Source organism: Notolabrus celidotus, chromosome 14 (genome assembly GCF_009762535.1).
Source record: "Notolabrus celidotus isolate fNotCel1 chromosome 14, fNotCel1.pri, whole genome shotgun sequence".
Taxonomy (NCBI): Eukaryota; Metazoa; Chordata; class Actinopteri; order Labriformes; family Labridae; genus Notolabrus; species Notolabrus celidotus.
Genome location: NC_048285.1, coordinates 20337861 through 20355645, shown reverse-complemented (window position 1 = coordinate 20355645; position 17785 = coordinate 20337861). Strand labels below are relative to the sequence as shown.

The 17785-nt window shown below is 43.4% G+C and overlaps 2 protein-coding genes across 2 annotated transcripts; both read left to right on the top strand.

Annotated features, from left to right (window-relative positions):
- Positions 1-2544: 2544 nt before the first annotated feature.
- Positions 2545-5749, top strand: LOC117825376 (extracellular calcium-sensing receptor-like). The gene is made up of 6 exons (XM_034701189.1): positions 2545-2648; positions 2766-3051; positions 3161-3985; positions 4107-4328; positions 4448-4571; positions 4781-5749. The coding sequence occupies exons 1-6, from the start codon at positions 2560-2562 to the stop codon at positions 5677-5679; spliced, it is 2445 nt and encodes an 814-aa protein (XP_034557080.1). The 5' UTR covers positions 2545-2559; the 3' UTR covers positions 5680-5749.
- A 2550-nt stretch (positions 5750-8299) lies between these two features.
- Positions 8300-11244, top strand: LOC117825385 (extracellular calcium-sensing receptor-like). Its single transcript, XM_034701207.1, has 5 exons — positions 8300-8551; positions 8660-9484; positions 9606-9827; positions 9947-10070; positions 10280-11244. Exons 1-5 carry the CDS (start codon positions 8300-8302, stop codon positions 11176-11178), a joined length of 2322 nt encoding a protein of 773 aa, XP_034557098.1. The 3' UTR covers positions 11179-11244.
- Positions 11245-17785: the final 6541 nt, after the last annotated feature.

Here is a 17785-nt window from a genome sequence, read left to right as displayed (position 1 = left end):
GATGGTATGGTGTGCCAGTTGGCCTAGCTGTTTTGGGGCGTGACCCATGTACAGAGGCCACAGTCCTCAAAACAAATTGAAAATATGTTGTGTCATGTGTTGGGATTTTTTACAACATCCAATTATTGCAATGTATCCAAGATCTCAATAAAAATCTATAAAACTTTACTTTTTAAAAAATGTTTTTGTGTCATTTGGATATGAAGTAGAAGTTGAATAGAAGAAGAAAATGGAATAGAAAGTTGTGTTTTTACTTGGTTTTAAACACATAGGCATGGAAAACAAATATGTGCATATTAGACTATTCATTTAATTTGGAAAGGTAAGGTCAGTCAGTGTTGGGGCTACAACCATATATCCATAACACTCACTGCTCAGACAGTAACTCTAGCTCTCTAAAATGAGCTACTTAGCTGGACAGCTGTAATGTTGGGCGACTGTAAGACAGCATCACGTTCACTCACCCCACACTCAGAAGGATAGTGATTTGATGTGAGATCCCTTGATCTGCATGCCAAAGTGTAACTTGGCAATAGACTGAAACCTGACTACTTGAATTGCCCCCAGGTTTAATGAAGTATTTCTGTTATTACTCAGATAAGATGAAACATTTCATAAATGAGCTAACTTAGTTGTTGTTATTCACATTAAACTGAACATTTCCATTGATGGTAAAGTAAAGCTGACAAAGTTTTTCTGCTTTGTCCTCGTCAGATTATGTGACACCTTCTTTCAACTGATTGATATGGTTCACGTTGGGGCCTGCGTACACTGATTGCAGTTTTTGTAGTGCTGGCCCCCTTCAAAACCCCCACAGTCAAGGATTGTTTAATTTTTGGAGCACAACTGTGTTCAAAGTCACTTCTACATGACCTACCAATCAGAGCCAAGAAAGTGCTGGACTTCAGATAAACTTTGTTGACAACAATGGAGGGGGACCATACAGAGTGGCTAACTACCTAAAACTGGCCACACTTTTGTTTTGACTAGAGCTGCTGCTAAAGCTATATCTATACATGTTCTCATGCGTTTATCAGTCATGCATATAGTTTATTCATCACCCTTATTGTGTAAGTATTATGCTAGAACTAGCACAAGTATTACGCTAGCATTAGTTACAATGACTGACTAGGGCAGACATTCTTTAACAACCCAAGCAGTCTTCATTACAAGAAGTATTGTGCTGCAAAAGCTCTAACAATGCTTATTCATAACAACATGCAAGAGTCCACTGAGAAGTAGTTTCTGATTAAAGGGATATTTCAGTTTTTTTGAAGTGGGGTTGTATTAGTTACAGTACACTATTGCTCCTGCTAGCCACAATGCATGCCGATGAGCTCTTCCCCTTTAATGAGAAAATTCCCAGAGGACCGGTCGGCAAGCTAGGCTACAATTCTCTGCCGATGGGGCCTCCAATTTCACGTAATTTCGCCAAAGTTGAGAAAATATGGTCCAGGAACTCATCACGGTGCAAATGAATGCACCAGTAGAAAAAATTGGGTTCAGTTTGCCGTCAGAAACCCCCTTTATTTTGGCACTATTTTCGGACGCACCTCACAGACCGGTGTTCTTCCGCTGCATGAGCATGGATACATGATCCAAACAGCTGATCAGCGTGTAGCCGAAGAGTTCTTAAGTGTTTATGAAACAGACTGAAATTATGCCTCTTCATGACCTACAAAAGCAAATTGTAGGTCAGATTGTTGGTGCTGCTGATCTCCAATCTACCAGAGGCGCAGGTTTGTGCAGCAGCACTTTAGCACGGGCGTCTCAGCGCTCTGCGGACTCTGCAGCTCGCCGTCATCAGACGGCTGCATGCAGGTTATTTTTATTACTTTTAATAGTGTACTGCTTTATATTGGTTTTGGGTTATTCATTTTCCTTTTCCTTAATTCAGGTCTTTTGTGTTAATCTGTTTGGTTGTGTGTATTTTGTTATATTTTTATTTATTTGCATGAGTGTGGTTATTTTCATTTGCTTATTTTACATTCCGTTATTTGGTTCAGTCTTTTTAATTTGCATGAGTGTGTTTCTTTTCATTGCTTTATTTGTTCGCCTTGATTGATTTGTTTGGATTTATTTGAGTCAGCTTAGTTACTTTAGAATTGCTTTGTTTGGGGTTTGGTTGTATATTATATCGGCGTTGCCGATTCACAAACAAGCCCGGTCCCTCACGCCTCTCTAAGTCTTACCACCTTGTCCAAATATACAATATATATGTATTTCTGGTGCAAAGCCAAATGCTAAAATTTGTCAGTCTATATTGTATGCGTGTACTTACATGTCAGTCTACTGTTTGTCCTTGCTGTAGCAGTACTGTACCAACCTTTCAGATTCAAGATCATTCTGTCCTTTGGGAAATAATCCAGCATTAAGGAAGTGGGCATCTTCCTGCATCGGATCCAGTTTATATAATAGCTGTGTCCTCATCTCACATGCTGAGCAAACATGCAGAGAGCTATATTGTTGTTACTGTGTGTCCTCTATTCAAAAACTGTTTCTGGTTGTGAACTGTTAGGTAGGTTTGATATGCCGAGTTTGTTTAAGCAAGGAGATATAATGATTGGAGGGATTTTCTCAGTTTTCAACAAAGAGACCAGTAGAACTTCTGCATTCAAGAGCAATCCACCTGGTGTTGAATGTGTGGGGTAAGAGTTACTACATTTGGCTTGTATATATTTCTTATGTGCTCCTTTTTTTTTTTTAAATGGCAATTGTGTTACTCTGCAACTTTGCAATCTCTTTAAATAACCTAAACATTTTAGGTTTAAACTGCGTACTTTTCGGTGGACCCAAGTGATGATATTTGCAATGGAAGAAATCAACAAAGATGCTGCTCTCCTGCCAAACATATCTCTTGGCTATAGGATCCTTGATTCATGTGCATCTCCTACAAATGCTCTGCGTGCTGCACTGACACTGGTAAGCAGACCTGAGGAGACGGAATCGACTTCACCGTGTACCCCAGCTATATCTGCCCTTATAGCTGAGTCGGGATCAACGCAATCTATAATTGTGGCTGGAGCTCTTGGACCGTTTCAAGTGCCAATGGTAATAGATTAAGATGATATTTCATTGCACTCATGTTTTGTGAAATGTGATGTTTTTGTAGTGATTGGATTGTGTTCTTTTTAGACCAATGTTGGTGTTCTTTTCACAGGTAAGTTACGTCTCAACATGTGCCTGCCTGAGTGACAAAACCAAATATCCTACATTTTTTCGGACAATTCCCAGCGACTACTTCCAGGCAAAAGCTTTGGCAGCACTGGTTAGACGTTTTGGCTGGCAGTGGATTGGAGCAATACAGTCAGACAATGATTATGGGAGGAATGGGATCCAGGCTTTTACTGAGGAGGTTAAGAAACATGGGATCTGCATTGCATTTGTAGGGACAATTCTAAGAACGTACCCTATGGATAAAATGCTGGATGTTGTGAAAATTATAAAGCAGTCAACTGTCAAGGTCATCCTTGCTTTTCTTTCAGAGGGTGACTTTTACCCTCTGATGCAAGAGGTGGTAAAACAGAATATCACAGGGATTCAGTGGATTGCCAGCGAGGGCTGGATAACAGCAGCTCGACCCTCCACACCTGAAATGTACCAAGCTTTTGGTGGAGCCCTAGGGTTCGTGGTGCAGAAGATGGCTATTCCAAAACTCAAACCTTTTCTTACAAGCATCAGCCCCTATGCTGATCCAAGTGCAGCCTTTGTAAGAGATTTCTGGGAGATGATGGTGGGCTGCACACCTGATCCACCTGGGGAGCACACAGGCACTAAGGCAGTGCATGAAGTATGCACTGGCAATGAGACATTAATGAATTCACAGGATGTGTTCTTCAATGTCACAGAGCTCAGAGTGTCTTATAATGTCTACAACGCAGTTTATGCCATCGCTCACGCCCTACATCAGCTGGTTTTCTGCCAACCAGCTGGAGGAAAAGTAATGAAACCATGTTTGAATTTATCAGAAATTCAGCCCAAAAAGGTGAGAAGTCATGCTATTGAAATCTGCCACTTCTCCAACAGTCTGAAAATAATCAGTAGAGTTTCCCTTGGATATATCTTATACATATGAACAATAATAAATAATGTATTCCTTTGCTCAGGTCACTGATCACTTAAGAAGGGTGAATTTCAGGAACCAGTTTGGGGATGATGTGTTTTTTGATGCCAATGGTGACCCTCCTGCTTCTTATGATATTATCAACTGGCAGCTGAGAGATGGTCAGGTGCAACATGTCACAGTGGGTCATTTTGTTTCTGCTGCTAATGGTGATTATAAGCTCAGCATCAAGGACGAAGACATTGTGTGGCGGACAGGAGAAATGGTAAAAAGCAAGGCTTTTTTTAATGTAACTGATCTGTGAGTTGTTAGTGTGTTTCGGAGTTTGTGCAGTTGCAAATGAATATTGCTGTTCAATCATCACATTATTTGAATTTTTTCCAGGTTCCGAAATCTGTGTGCTCTAATATTTGTCCAAAAGGAACAAGAAAAGCTCAAATAAAGGGAAAACCGGCCTGCTGTTTTGACTGTATCCCGTGTGCTGATGGAACTATAGCCAATTCAACAGGTATGAAAAGCATGTGTATGCTATAGTAATCAGACCTTCAGGATCCAGTGTTGGTGTGATGGTGTGGGTGAATGTGTCAAAGAAGTGCCCTCAAATTTCATAATTGCTATATCAGTTATGTGTTTTCTGACTTTGAATTTGGAGGGATATTGTTTACATTTTGAAAACATTAAGTCACAGCACTGAATTTCTCTGTTGATGTTCAACAGGTGCAGCCGACTGCACTCCCTGTCCTCAGGAATACTGGTCCAACGAGAGAAAAGATGAGTGCATTCCTAAAACAATTGAGTTCCTGACGTACGTTGAGCTGATGGGAATCGCTCTCACAGTGGTATCCCTAATAGGGGCTTCACTATCTTTGGTCACAATGATTGTCTTCATCTGCTACAGAGAAACTCCTGTCATAAAGGCCAGCAACTCTGAGCTCAGCTGTTTCCTGTTGTTTTCTCTTTTTTTGTGTTTCCTCTGTCCCCTCACTTTCATGGGCAGACCCACAGTCTGGACGTGCATGCTGCGCCACACAGCATTTGGTGTCACGTTTGCACTTTGTATTTCCTGTGTCTTGGGAAAAACTATAGTTGTAGTCACAGCTTTCAAGGCTACAATCCCTGGCAAGAAAGCTGCAGCAAAGTTTGGACCTGCACAGCAGAGGATAATAGTTTGCTCCTGCACTTTGATTCAGATAGTTATATGTGTGTTGTGGCTGAAATTGAACCCTCCTTTCTCAGACATGGTTTTCAGATACAGCAACACAAAGATTGTTTTAGAGTGCAACACAGGCTCTGAGGCTGCTTTTTATGCAGTACTGGGTTACATCGGGATCCTTGCAATAATATGTCTGGCCCTGGCTTTTCTAGCAAGAAAATTGCCTGATAACTTTAATGAAGCTAAATTTATCACATTCAGCATGCTGATATTCTGTGCTGTCTGGATCACCTTTATCCCAGCGTATGTCAGCTCTCCTGGGAAGTTCACTGTAGCTGTTGAGATATTTGCCATTTTATCTTCAGCATTTGGATTATTGATAAGCATTTTTGCACCAAAATGTTACATAATATTGATCAAGCCAGAAAAAAATACCAAGAAACATGTCATGGGAAAACTGTAAAAATTAAAAAAAATATGAGACCATGTCAAGAAGATTCTACTGTTATTTTGAATTTTCCCACAGTGTAAGGTTAAACCATAGCATATGTGCAAAGAAAGATTTATTTTATAAAACAAAAACACGCTTCAACAGCAATTTAATTTAATTAAGGTTTTATTTTTTTTATGAATAACGTTAATGCTCCTGATGTACTTCATGTCAAAACTATGGATGGTATGGTGTGCCAGTTGGCCTAGCTGTTTTGGGGCGTGACCCATGTACAGAGGCCACAGTCCTCAAAAATAATTGAAAATATGTTGTGTCATGTGTTGGGATTTTTAAAAAATTCTTGAGTTGAGGAGCAGCAGTTCATCCATCTCGTTTGCCATGGAGCGGACATTCGCCAGGTGAATGGACGGGAGCGCACTGCGTAAACCCCGCTGTCTCAGTCTGACGAGCGCACCTGCTCGCTTGCCCTGGCCCCGGCGTCTCCGGCAAAGACCATAGAGAGCTGCGGCTCCACCAGCAAGAATCTCTGTGTAACTTCCAGGTTCAATGAAAACCGGTGTAAAAGGTTCGGCAGAGGACTGTCCAATGTTAATAAGTTCTTCTCTGGTAAAAGAAACCAGAGAAGCGGAGCATAAAACTACAAAAAAAAACAAAAACGCAACAAGTACGAGAGAGCGCAGTACCAGGGCGACCGTCCGTGGCGCCATCTTGGAACAAGATCTCCGATCTACCAGAGGCGCAGGTTTGCGCAGCAGCACTTTAGCACAGGCGTCTCAGCGCTCTGCAGACTCTGCAGCCCACGGTCATCTACGGAGCCCCTAAAGGGACGTGCAGAATTTTTTTTTTTGGAAAGTATCTGGTGCGCACCAGATACTTTCTCAGGCACACGAGATACCAAGTTAGCACTGGAGATCAACCAGTTACGATCTAAAAATGACAGTACAGCAGTTAGTTGAGCTTTATTTCAACCTTGGGCTGCCTTATAAAGATATCACGGCTTTGCTTGCACGATCGTCACCACTTGATTGTCTCAGAACAGCACCTAAAACGGATTTTGAAGTCTTACAGTCTGTTCAGGCGTAAGGGATACACATATGGAGTCAGAACAGTCTCATAAATCACAAATGCAAACAGAAGGATTCACAAATGCATTTCAACTCACACACAAATGTATATCATTCTATATAAATGTAAAAAAAATCCACAAATAAAAAACAAGATTCACAAACGTATTTCTGATTCACACACAAATATTTGCCAAAGACTACCAAAGCTACCAACGACTACCAAAGCTACCAAAGCTAAATCAGTTCTTCAGTATAATGTTCAAATTAAAGGAATTAAAGCACTTTTCATATGCAGTTAAACAAACGTCAGAGTGATCAATAATACAGTAATGGGGTGAGGATAAAACATTTGTAAATCGGGTGAGAAGTCAGCAGATAGACTACCCATTGTAACAAAGGATTAAACATAGTCCTCATTAAATAACTGCCTAAATGCAGGATGATATTGACGTGAATCTTGTTTTTTATTTGTGGATTTATCTGGTGCTCACGTGAAAGTATCTGGTGCTCACGTGAAAGTATCTCATGCGCACAAGAAAGTATCCAAAAAAGAAATTCTGCACATGTCACTTTAGGGTCTCCGTAATTTTCATTTGCTTATTTTGCATTCCGTTATTTGGTTCAGTATTTTGATTTGCATGAGTGTGTTTCTTTTCATTGCTTTATTTGTTTGCCTTGATTGATTTGTTTGGGTTTTTTTTGAGTCAGCTTAGTTACTTTAGAATTACTTGTTTGGGGTTTGGTTGTATATTATATTATGCTTTTTAAAAAGAAAATTGTGTCATAAAATAAATAGACTTTTCCAAATTGTAACCTGCCTCTGCCCAGTGGTCTTTCAAACTTGTGTAGCTATTTTACTTAGCAAGTTAATTAATAGTTACTATTTCCAGGGATGAAATTCCCTGGGGTGGCGTTGCCGATTCAAATACACGCCCGGTCCCTCACACCTCACTAAGTCTTACCACCTTGTCCAAATATACAATAAATTTATTTTTGGTGCAAAGCCAAATGCTTAAATTTGTCAGTCTATATTGTATGTGTGTACTTAAATGTCAGTGTCCTGTGTGTCCTTGCTGTAGCAGTACTGTACCAACCTTTCAGATGCAAGATCATTCTGTCCTTTGGGAAATAATCCAGCATTAAGGAAGTGGGCATCTTCCTGCATCGAATGCAGTTTATAAAATAGCTGTGTCCTCATCTCACATGCTGAGCAAACATGCAGAGAGCTATATTGTTGTTACTGTGTGCCCTCTATTCAAAAACTGTTTCTGGTTGTGAACTGTTAGGTAGGTTTGATATGCCAAGTTTGTTTAAGCAAGGAGATATAATGATTGGAGGGATTTTCCCAGTTTTCAACAAAGAGACGAGTAGCACTTCTGCATTCAAGAGCAATCCACCTGGTGTTGAATGTGTGGGGTAAGATTTACTACATTTGGCCTGTATATATTTCTAATGTGCTCCTTTTAAAAAAAAATGGCAATTGTGTGACTCTGCAACTTTGCAATCTCTTTAAATAACCTAAACATTTTAGGTTTAAACTACAAAATTTTCGGTGGACCCAAGTGATGATATTTGCAATGGAAGAAATCAACAAAGATCCTGCTCTCCTGCCAGACATATCTCTTGGCTATAGGATCCTTGATTCATGTGCATCTCCTACAAATGCTCTGCGTGCTGCACTGACACTGGCAAGCAGACCTGAAGAGACGGAATCAACTTCACCGTGTACCCCAGCTATATCTGCCCTTATAGCTGCGTCGGGATCAACGCAATCTTTAATTGTGGCTGGAGCTCTTGGACCGTTTCAAGTGCCAATAGTAAGAGATTAAGTGATATTTCATTGCACTCATGTTTTGTGAAATGTTATGTTTTTGTAGTGATTGGATTGTGTTCTTTTTAGACCAGTGTTGGTGTTCTTTTCACAGGTAAGTTACTTCTCAACATGTGCCTGCCTGAGTGACAAAACCAAATATCCTACATTTTTTCGGACAATTCCCAGCGACTACTTCCAGGCGAAAGCTTTGGCAGCACTGGTTAGACGTTTTGGCTGGCAGTGGATTGGAGCAATACAGTCAGACGATGATTATGGGAGGAATGGGATCCAGGCTTTTACTGAGGAGGTTAAGAAACATGGGATCTGCATCGCATTTGTAGGGACAATTCTAAGAACATACTCTATGGATAAATTTCTGGATGTTGTGGAAATTATAAAGCAGTCAACTGTCAAGGTCATCCTTGCTTTTGTTGCAGAGGGTGACTTTCACCCTCTGATGCAAGAGGTGGTAAAACAGAATATCACAGGGATTCAGTGGATTGCCAGTGAGGCCTGGATAACAGCAGCTCGACCCTCCACACCTGAAATGTACCAAGCTTTTGGTGGAGCCCTGGGGTTCGTGGTGCAGAAGATGGCTATTCCAAAACTCCAACCTTTTCTTACAAGCATCAGCCCATATGCTGATCCAAGTGCAGCCTTTGTAAGAGATTTCTGGGAGATGATGGTGGGCTGCACACCTGATCCACCTGGGGAGCACACAGGCACTAAGGCAGTGCATGAAGTATGCACTGGAAATGAGACATTAATGAATTCACAGGATGTGTTCTTCAATGTCACAGAGCTCAGAGTGTCTTATAATGTCTACAAGGCAGTTTATGCCATCGCTCACGCCCTACATCAGCTGGTTTTCTGCCAACCAGCTGGAGGAAAAGTAATGAAACCATGTTTGAATTTATCAGAAATTCAGCCCAAAAAGGTGAGAAGTCATGCTATTGAAATCTGCCACTTCTCCAACAGCCTGAAAATAATCAGTAGAGTTTCCCTTGGATATATCTTATACATATGAACAATAATAAATAATGTATTCCTTTGCTCAGGTCACTGATCACTTAAGAAGGGTGAATTTCAGGAACCAGTTTGGGGATGATGTGTTTTTTGATGCCAATGGTGACCCTCCTGCTTCTTATGATATTATCAACTGGCAGCTGAGAGATGGTCAGGTGCAACATGTCACAGTGGGTCATTTTGTTTCTGCTGCTAATGGTGATTATAAGCTCAGCATCAAGGACGAAGACATTGTGTGGCGGACAGGAGAAATGGTAAAAAGCAAGGCTTTTTTTAATGCAACTGATCTGTGAGTTGTTAGTGTGTTTCTGAGTTTGTTCAGTTGCAAATGAATATTGCTGTTCAATCATCACATTATTTGAACTCTTTCCAGGTTCCAAAATCTGTGTGCTCTAATATTTGTCCAAAAGGAACAAGAAAAGCTCAAATAAAGGGAAAACCGGCCTGCTGTTTTGACTGTATTCCGTGTGCTGATGGAACTATAGCCAATTCAACAGGTATGAAAAGCATGTGTATGCTATAGAAATCAAACTTTCAGGATCCAGTGTTGGTGTGACACTGCGGGTGAATGTGTCAAAGAAGTGCCCTTAAATTTCATAATTGCTATATCAGTTATGTGTTTTCTGACTTTGAATTTGGAGGGATATTGTTTACATTTTGAAAACATTAAGTCACAGCACTGAATTTCTCTGTTGATGTTCAACAGGTGCAGCTGACTGCACTCCCTGTCCTCAGGAATACTGGTCCAACGAGAGAAAATATGAGTGCATTCCCAAAACAATTGAGTTCCTGACGTACGTTGAGTCGATGGGAATCGCTCTCACAGTGGTATCCCTAATAGGGGCTTCACTGTCTTTGGTCACAATGATTGTCTTCATCTGCTACAGAGAAACTCCTGTCATAAAGGCCAGCAACTCTGAGCTCAGCTGTTTCCTGCTGTTTTCTCTTTTTTTGTGTTTCCTCTGTCCCCTCACTTTCATGGGCAGACCCACAGTCTGGACGTGCATGCTGCGCCACACAGCATTTGGTGTCACGTTTGCACTTTGTATTTCCTGTGTCTTGGGAAAAACTATAGTTGTAGTCACAGCTTTCAAGGCTACAATCCCTGGCAAGACAGCTGCAGCAAAGTTTGGACCTGCACAGCAGAGGATAATAGTTTGCTCCTGTACTTTGATTCAGATAGTTATATGTGTGTTGTGGCTGAAATTGAACCCACCTTTCCCAGACATGGTTTTCAGATACAGCAACACAAAGATTGTTTTAGAGTGCAACACAGGCTCTGAGGCTGCTTTTTATGCAGTACTGGGTTACATCGGGATCCTTGCAATAATATGTCTGGCCCTGGCTTTTCTAGCAAGAAAGTTGCCTGATAACTTTAATGAAGCTAAATTTATCACCTTCAGCATGCTGATATTCTGTGCTGTCTGGATCACCTTTATCCCAGCGTATGTCAGCTCTCCTGGGAAGTTCACTGTAGCTGTTGAGATATTTGCCATTTTATCTTCAGCATTTGGATTATTGATAAGCATTTTTGCACCAAAATGTTACATAATATTGATCAAGCCAGAAAAAAATACCAAGAAACATGTCATGGGAAAACTGTAAAAATTAAAAAAATATGAGACCATGTCAAGAAGATTCTACTGTTATTTTGAATTTTCCCACAGTGTAAAGTTGAACCATAGCATATGTGCAAAGAAAGATTTATTTTATAAAACAAAAACACGCTTCAACAGCAATTTAATTTAATTTAGGTTTTATTTTTTTTTATGAATAACGTTAATGCTCCTGATGTACTTCATGTCAAAACTATGGATGGTATGGTGTGCCAGTTGGCCTAGCTGTTTTAGGGCGTGACCCATGTACAGAGGCCACAGTCCTCAAAAAAAATTGAAAATATGTTGTGTCATGTGTTGTGATTTTTTATAACATCCAATTATTACAATGTATCCAAGATCTCAATAAAAATCAATTAAACTTTACTTTTTAAAAAACGTTTTGTGTCATTTGGATATGAAGTAGAAGTTGAAGTAGAAGAAGAAAATGGAATAGAAGTAGATGATTTTAGTATCAACTGAACATGGGCCCCAAATATAAAGACCTGGCAGGAAATGTAGAGCTGCTTCCTTATTCCTGCTTAGAAAAATAAACTATTTTCACAAAGTTGTGGTTTTACTTGGTTTTAAACACATAGGTGTGGAAAACAAATATGTGCATATTAGACTATTCATTTAATTTGGAAAGGTAAGGTCAGTAAGTGTTGGGGCTACAACCATATATCCATAACACTCACTGCTCAGACAGTAACTCTAGCTCTCTAAAATGAGCTACTTAGCTGGACAGCTGTAATGTTGGGCGACTGTAAGACAGCATCACGTTAACTCACCCCACGCTCAGAAGGATAGTGATTTGATGTGAGTTCCCTTGATCCACATGCCAAAGTGTAACTTGGCAATAGACTGAAACCTGACTACTTGAATTGCCCCCTGGTTTAATGAAGTATTTCTGTTATTAATAATAATAATAATAATACATTTTATTTATAAAAGCGCTTTAAAAGGTTCTCCAAGCGCTTTACATGAAAATACAATTTTACAATAGGAAAGCAAAAGGAAAACAGTGCAAAAAAGAAAAGAAAAGCAAGGCAGCAAAATAAAACAAAACAAGAAAAAAACCAATCAATTATAGTTTAAAAGCCTTTGTAAATAGGTGTGTTTTGAGTCCGGATTTGAATTTGGTGAGTGAGGGAGAGAATCTGAGGTGTTGGGGGAGAGAGTTCCAGAGGGTGGGGGCAGCGACAGAGAAGGCCCTGTCCCCCCAGGTTCGGTGCTTGGGTTTGGTGAGAGGGGTGAGGAGGTTGGCGTTGGTGGAGTGGAGGTTGCGGGAGGGATTATATGGCTGTAGAAGGTCGGTGAGGTAGGAGGGAGCTAGGTTATGGAGGGCTTTATAGGTGATGAGTAGGATCTTGTACTGTATTCTGAAGGGGATGGGAAGCCAATGGAGGTTCTGGAGGACTGGGGTGATGTGGTCTCTGGAGCGGGTATGAGTGAGGAGGCGTGCAGCTGAGTTTTGTATGTATTGTAATTTGTTGAGGAGGGTGTTGGGTGTACCGTAGAGGATGTTATTGCAGTAATCGAGTCTTGAGGTGATGAAGGCGTGGATGAGAGTTTCAGCTGCTGTGAAGGAAAGGGAGGGGCGGAGACGGGCGATGTTTTTGAGGTGGAAGAAAGCCGTTTTTGAAATATTGTTAATGTGTTGTTGAAAGTTAAGTGACTGATCAAAAATGATACCAAGGTTACGGATGTGGGTGGATGCTGAAACAGTGGATTTATCAATAGTGAGTGAGAAGTCTGGGCAGGTGGATGTGAGGGATTTTGGGCCCATGATGAGAATTTCGGATTTATTACAATTGAGTTTGAGAAAGTTTGTTTGCATCCAGGAGTTTATTTCAGTGAGGCAGTTTGTGAGGGTGGTGTGGGAAGCAGCGGTGATGGATGTGGATGAAATGTAAAGCTGGATGTCGTCGGCATAACAGTGGAAATGGAGGCCGTGGCGGCGTATGATGTGACCAAGAGGGAGTATGTAGATGATGAAGAGGAGGGGACCAAGCACTGAACCCTGGGGGACACCATGAGAGAGGGGGGCTGTGCGTGACTTGAGGTTGTTGATGCTGATAAACTGATGGCGGTCAGAGAGGTAGGATTTGAACCAGGAGAGGGCGGTGCCAGTGATACCGAGGGAAGATTGAAGGCGGGTGAGGAGGATGGAGTGATTGAGGGTGTCGAAAGCTGCACTAATGTCCAGGAGGAGGAGGATGCTGAGGGAGTTGTTATCGGATGAGAGGAGGAGGTCGTTGGTGATTTTGAGAAGGGCTGTTTCTGTGCTGTGATGAGTTCTTAATCCGGATTGAAATGGTTCGTACAGTTGATTGGAGTGAAGATAGGCTTTGAGCTGGGTGGCGACAGTGCGTTCAAGGATCTTTGACAGGAACGGGAGGTTGGAGATGGGGCGGAAATTGTTGGGGCTGTTCTGGTCGAGTCCTGGTTTTTTGAGGATGGGTGTGACAGAGGCGAGTTTGAGGGCGGGAGGGACAGAACCAGTGGACAGGGAGGAGTTGATTATGGAGAGGATAAGGGGTCGAAGGGCAGGGAGACAAGCTTTGGTCAGTGAGGAGGGGAGAGGGTCCAGGATGCAGGTTGATGTCTTCATGCCGGAGAGTGATTATTTGAGATCAAGGGGGGAGATTTGGCAAAACTGAGAGAGAGACTGGGTTGTTAGGGGGGGGTTGATGGGAGTGTGGCTATGGGTGGGGAGGGCAGAAGTAAGCAGTTCGGTGTGGATGTTTTCGTTTTTTTCTTGAAAGAATGACAGGAAAGAGTTGCATTTGTCTGTTGTGAATGAGTAGGAGAGATTGTCCATGGGTTTGAGAAGCTTGTTTATTGTTGAGAACAGGTGCTTTGGGTTGGTAGAGCTGGAGTGGATGAGGTTGGAGTAGTAAGTGGACCGGGCGGTATGGAGGGCGTCATTGTAGTGGTGGAGAAAGTCCTTGTATGCCAGGGATGTTCGTCTGGCGAGGCGTTCGAGTTGGCGTTTCTTTGATTTCATCTGACGGAGTTCGGGGGTGTACCAGGGGGCAGAGTGGGTGAAGGAAACAGATCGGGTTTTCAGAGGGGCAAGCTGATCGAGGCAGGAGGAGAGTGTATCATTGTAGAGGTTGACCAGGTCAGAGGGGGAGAGGTTTGAGGGAGGGTGAGTGGATAATTTTATTGTGAGGCAGGCTGACAGGGAAGAGGGACAGATGGACTTGATGTTGCGGTAGGTAATGGTGCGCTTCTGTTTGGGTTGAGCGATGGGGGTGGCTAGGTCTATCAGGATGGCTAGGTGGTCAGAGATGTTGAGGTCGGAGCTGGAGATGTGATTGATGGTGATGCCAGTGGAGCAGACCAGGTCCAAAGTGTGTCCATGGTTATGGGTGGGGAAGTTGATGTGTTGGGTGAAGTTAAAACATTGCAGAATGTCCAGAAATTCTCTTGCGGTTTTGCAGTGGGTGGAGTCAATGTGTAGGTTGAAGTCTCCAAGGAGGAGGATGGAGGGTGAGACGGCGCAGAGTTGGGTGAGGAATTCAGAGATGTCAGAGAGAAAAGATGGGTTATGTTTGGGAGGGCGGTAGATTATTGCAATGATTAGGGGTTTTGGACCAGAGAGTTTGAATGACAGATGTTCAAATGATGGAGGAGAAAGGATAGTGGTGAGGGATGTTTTTGTTTGTTGGCGGAGGACAGCAGCTATTCCACCGCCACGGCTGTCAGGGCGTGGCTTGGCGAGATAACAGTATCCAGGGGGGGTGGCTTGGTTCAGGGTGTAGTAGTCCAGTGGTTGTTGCCAGGTTTCAGTGAGACAGAGGATGTCCAGTTTATTGTCGGTGATGAATTCGTTAATGATGAGACTCTTGTTATTTAATGACCGGGTGTTGAACAGAGCGACTTTCAGATGATGTGAACTGATTTGGTGGGAGGACTTAGGGAGAGAGCGGAGGTTGGCTGTGTTGACGTGCTTTTTGATGTGGGGATGAGGTGCAGAAATGGGAGTGGAACGGCGTGTTGTCCAAATGGATGGGATAGAGTTAGGGGATGTGAAATTATAAATGATCTGGCACTGTGAGGGGTGACTGGGCTGGATGTAGATGAGGTTTTGCTTGTTTACTGATTTAATACCGGTTTTTGGGCAGGGAAGCCTTTTTGTAGTGATGGTGTGAATAGGATGAACTGTTGTTGTGGATGGGGGTAATGACACAGGGGGCGGGTAGGGGGAGCTCTCGCGCAGACAGGTGGTTTGGGGTGGCGGCGGAGAAGAAGAGGGGGGGGCGTGTGAGGGGAAGGTAAACAGTCATGCAGCAGGTGTTAGCGATTGAACGGAGTATTGAATATTTGCAGCTAAAATGCAGGTGCCCAGTGAGGAGTGGTGGATGCCATCAGATGAATAAAAATCATGCCGGTTCCAGAACAGATTAAAATGGTCTATGAAGGATATTTGGAGTGAAGTGCAGGTGGACTGGAGCCAGGTGTGGAGACTGAGGAGACGGCTAAAACGCTGTGAGCCGCGACCGAGTGTGGGAGTTGGACTGCTGATAAAAACACGCAAGCCGCAGCTGCTTAAAAAGTTTAAGAGCTTTTTAAAATCCATTTTCGTCACCTCCGACTGACTTCGTGCGGTGTCGTTGATTCTGACATGGACAATGATTTTGGTGACGGAGGGCGGGACGGACTGCAGCAGAGCGGTGAGACTGGAGAGGAGGTCGGGGACCGTGGCTCCGGGAAAACAGCGGGTGATGGCGTTAAAAAAGCGGACACGTCTCACGATGGAGTCTCCGACTATGAGAGCAGTCGGAGGGAACAGTGGTCGGGGAGATGAGTGACGGCTCTCAGGCGGGGATGGAGGGGAGGAGGACGGTGAGGGGGAGACTGCAACAGGTGGCGGAGCGGACAGGGGAGAGGCAGCAGCCCGACGCGGCGCCAGTGTTAACTGAGGCACAGAGCGGCGGGTCCATGCACGGGGATGGACGAGGGAAGAGGCCGATATTACGGCGAGGGAGACGGTGCAGGTGTCCGGGAGTCAGCAGAGAGAAGAGGGAAGTCATTTATGGCGAGAATGTCATATTTATTTTCCAGCTGGATGTCGAAGTGAGGGTCGCGGGAGTAGCGTGCCCCTCTCCTGCTGTCAGCGGTGGGCAGGGACCAATGACCGTGTTGGGGCGGTTGGGATGGAGTGGAGCTGACCAAAGACTTGGGCTTGGCCCCGAGCCGTGTCCAGGAAACGTCAGCGACGGAGTACGGAGGAGGGACAGTAGGAGCTGGACTGTGTGCGGTGACCGGTGGGGAGGCTTCTTCAGCAGTAGGAGAAGGGACAGCGTGAACTCGGGGATTGGTGGTGTCGGTGAGAGATGGGTTGAAGGTGATTGTGTCCATAAAACGTTCAGCTTCCTGGATCTGGTGTAGAGTGGAGATCCGACCTTCCAGTTCTGAGATTTTGATGGCGAGCCGGGAGCAGGAATCGCAGGACGCAGAGGTGAGTGGAGCCATGGTTGTAGTGGAGCTGGGGAGTAAAGATAAAAGAGGCCAGTACAGGGCTAAAAACACAGGAGCGTTAAAAACATTTCAGCAGGTCCGCAGCAGCGGCAGCAGCAGGTAGGGGACCGAGACTTACTCGCCGGGGCTCCACCTGGAGCCTGCAGAGTTGGTCCGGTTTAGCCGGGGTCACAGAGAGAGATCCAAGTAGGGAGACAGCCGATCGGCACTTACCCACACGGCTCCAACAAGTGGACCCGCTGCAGAGATGTTACTTCAGGTCTCAAACAGTTGAACCGTTGTGGGAACCGTTGAAAACAGCGACTGTTCCGGAGGCGGCTGTTAGCTCGGCTACTGCTAATGACAAGCCGGTGTAAGCCGTGGCTAGGTAACCTGCTAGCTACGTTTAAAAAACAGGCTGATCAAAGTGGTCGATCGCCAAAAAGTTGAAACACAAAGGAGGACAAACGGTGGGGAAACAAGGGCGCTATAGGCGTTGGTGGAAAGTTTGGTCAAAAAACTGTTTAAAATGTCAATTTTGACAGCGTTGTCGGAGCCTTGTCGGAATGTTGTTCTCCGTTTGTACACGCATATCTTCTGAACTGTTATTACTCAGATAAGATAAAACATTTCATAAATGAGCTAACTTAGTTGTTGTTATTCACATTAAACTGAACATTTCCAATGATGATAAAGTAAAGCTGACAAAGTTTTTCTGCTTTGTCCTCGTCAGATTATGTGACACTTTCTTTCAACTGATTGATATGGTTCACGTTAGGGCCTGTGTACACTGATGGCAGTTTTTGTAGTGCTGGCCACCTTCAAAACCCCCACAGTCAAAGATTGTTTAATTTTTGGAGCACAACTGTGTTCAAAGTCACTTCCACATGACCTACCAATCAGAGCCAAGAAAGTGCTGGACTTGAGATAAACTTTGTTGACAACAATGGAGGGGGACCATACAGAGTGGCTAACTAGATAAAACTGGCCACACATGTTTTGACTAGAGCTGCTGCTAAAGCTATATCGATACATGTTCTCATGCATTTATCAGTCATGCATATCGTTTATTCATCACCCTTATTGTGTAAGTATTATGCTAGAACTAGCACAAGTATTACGCTAGCATTAGTTACAATGACTGACTA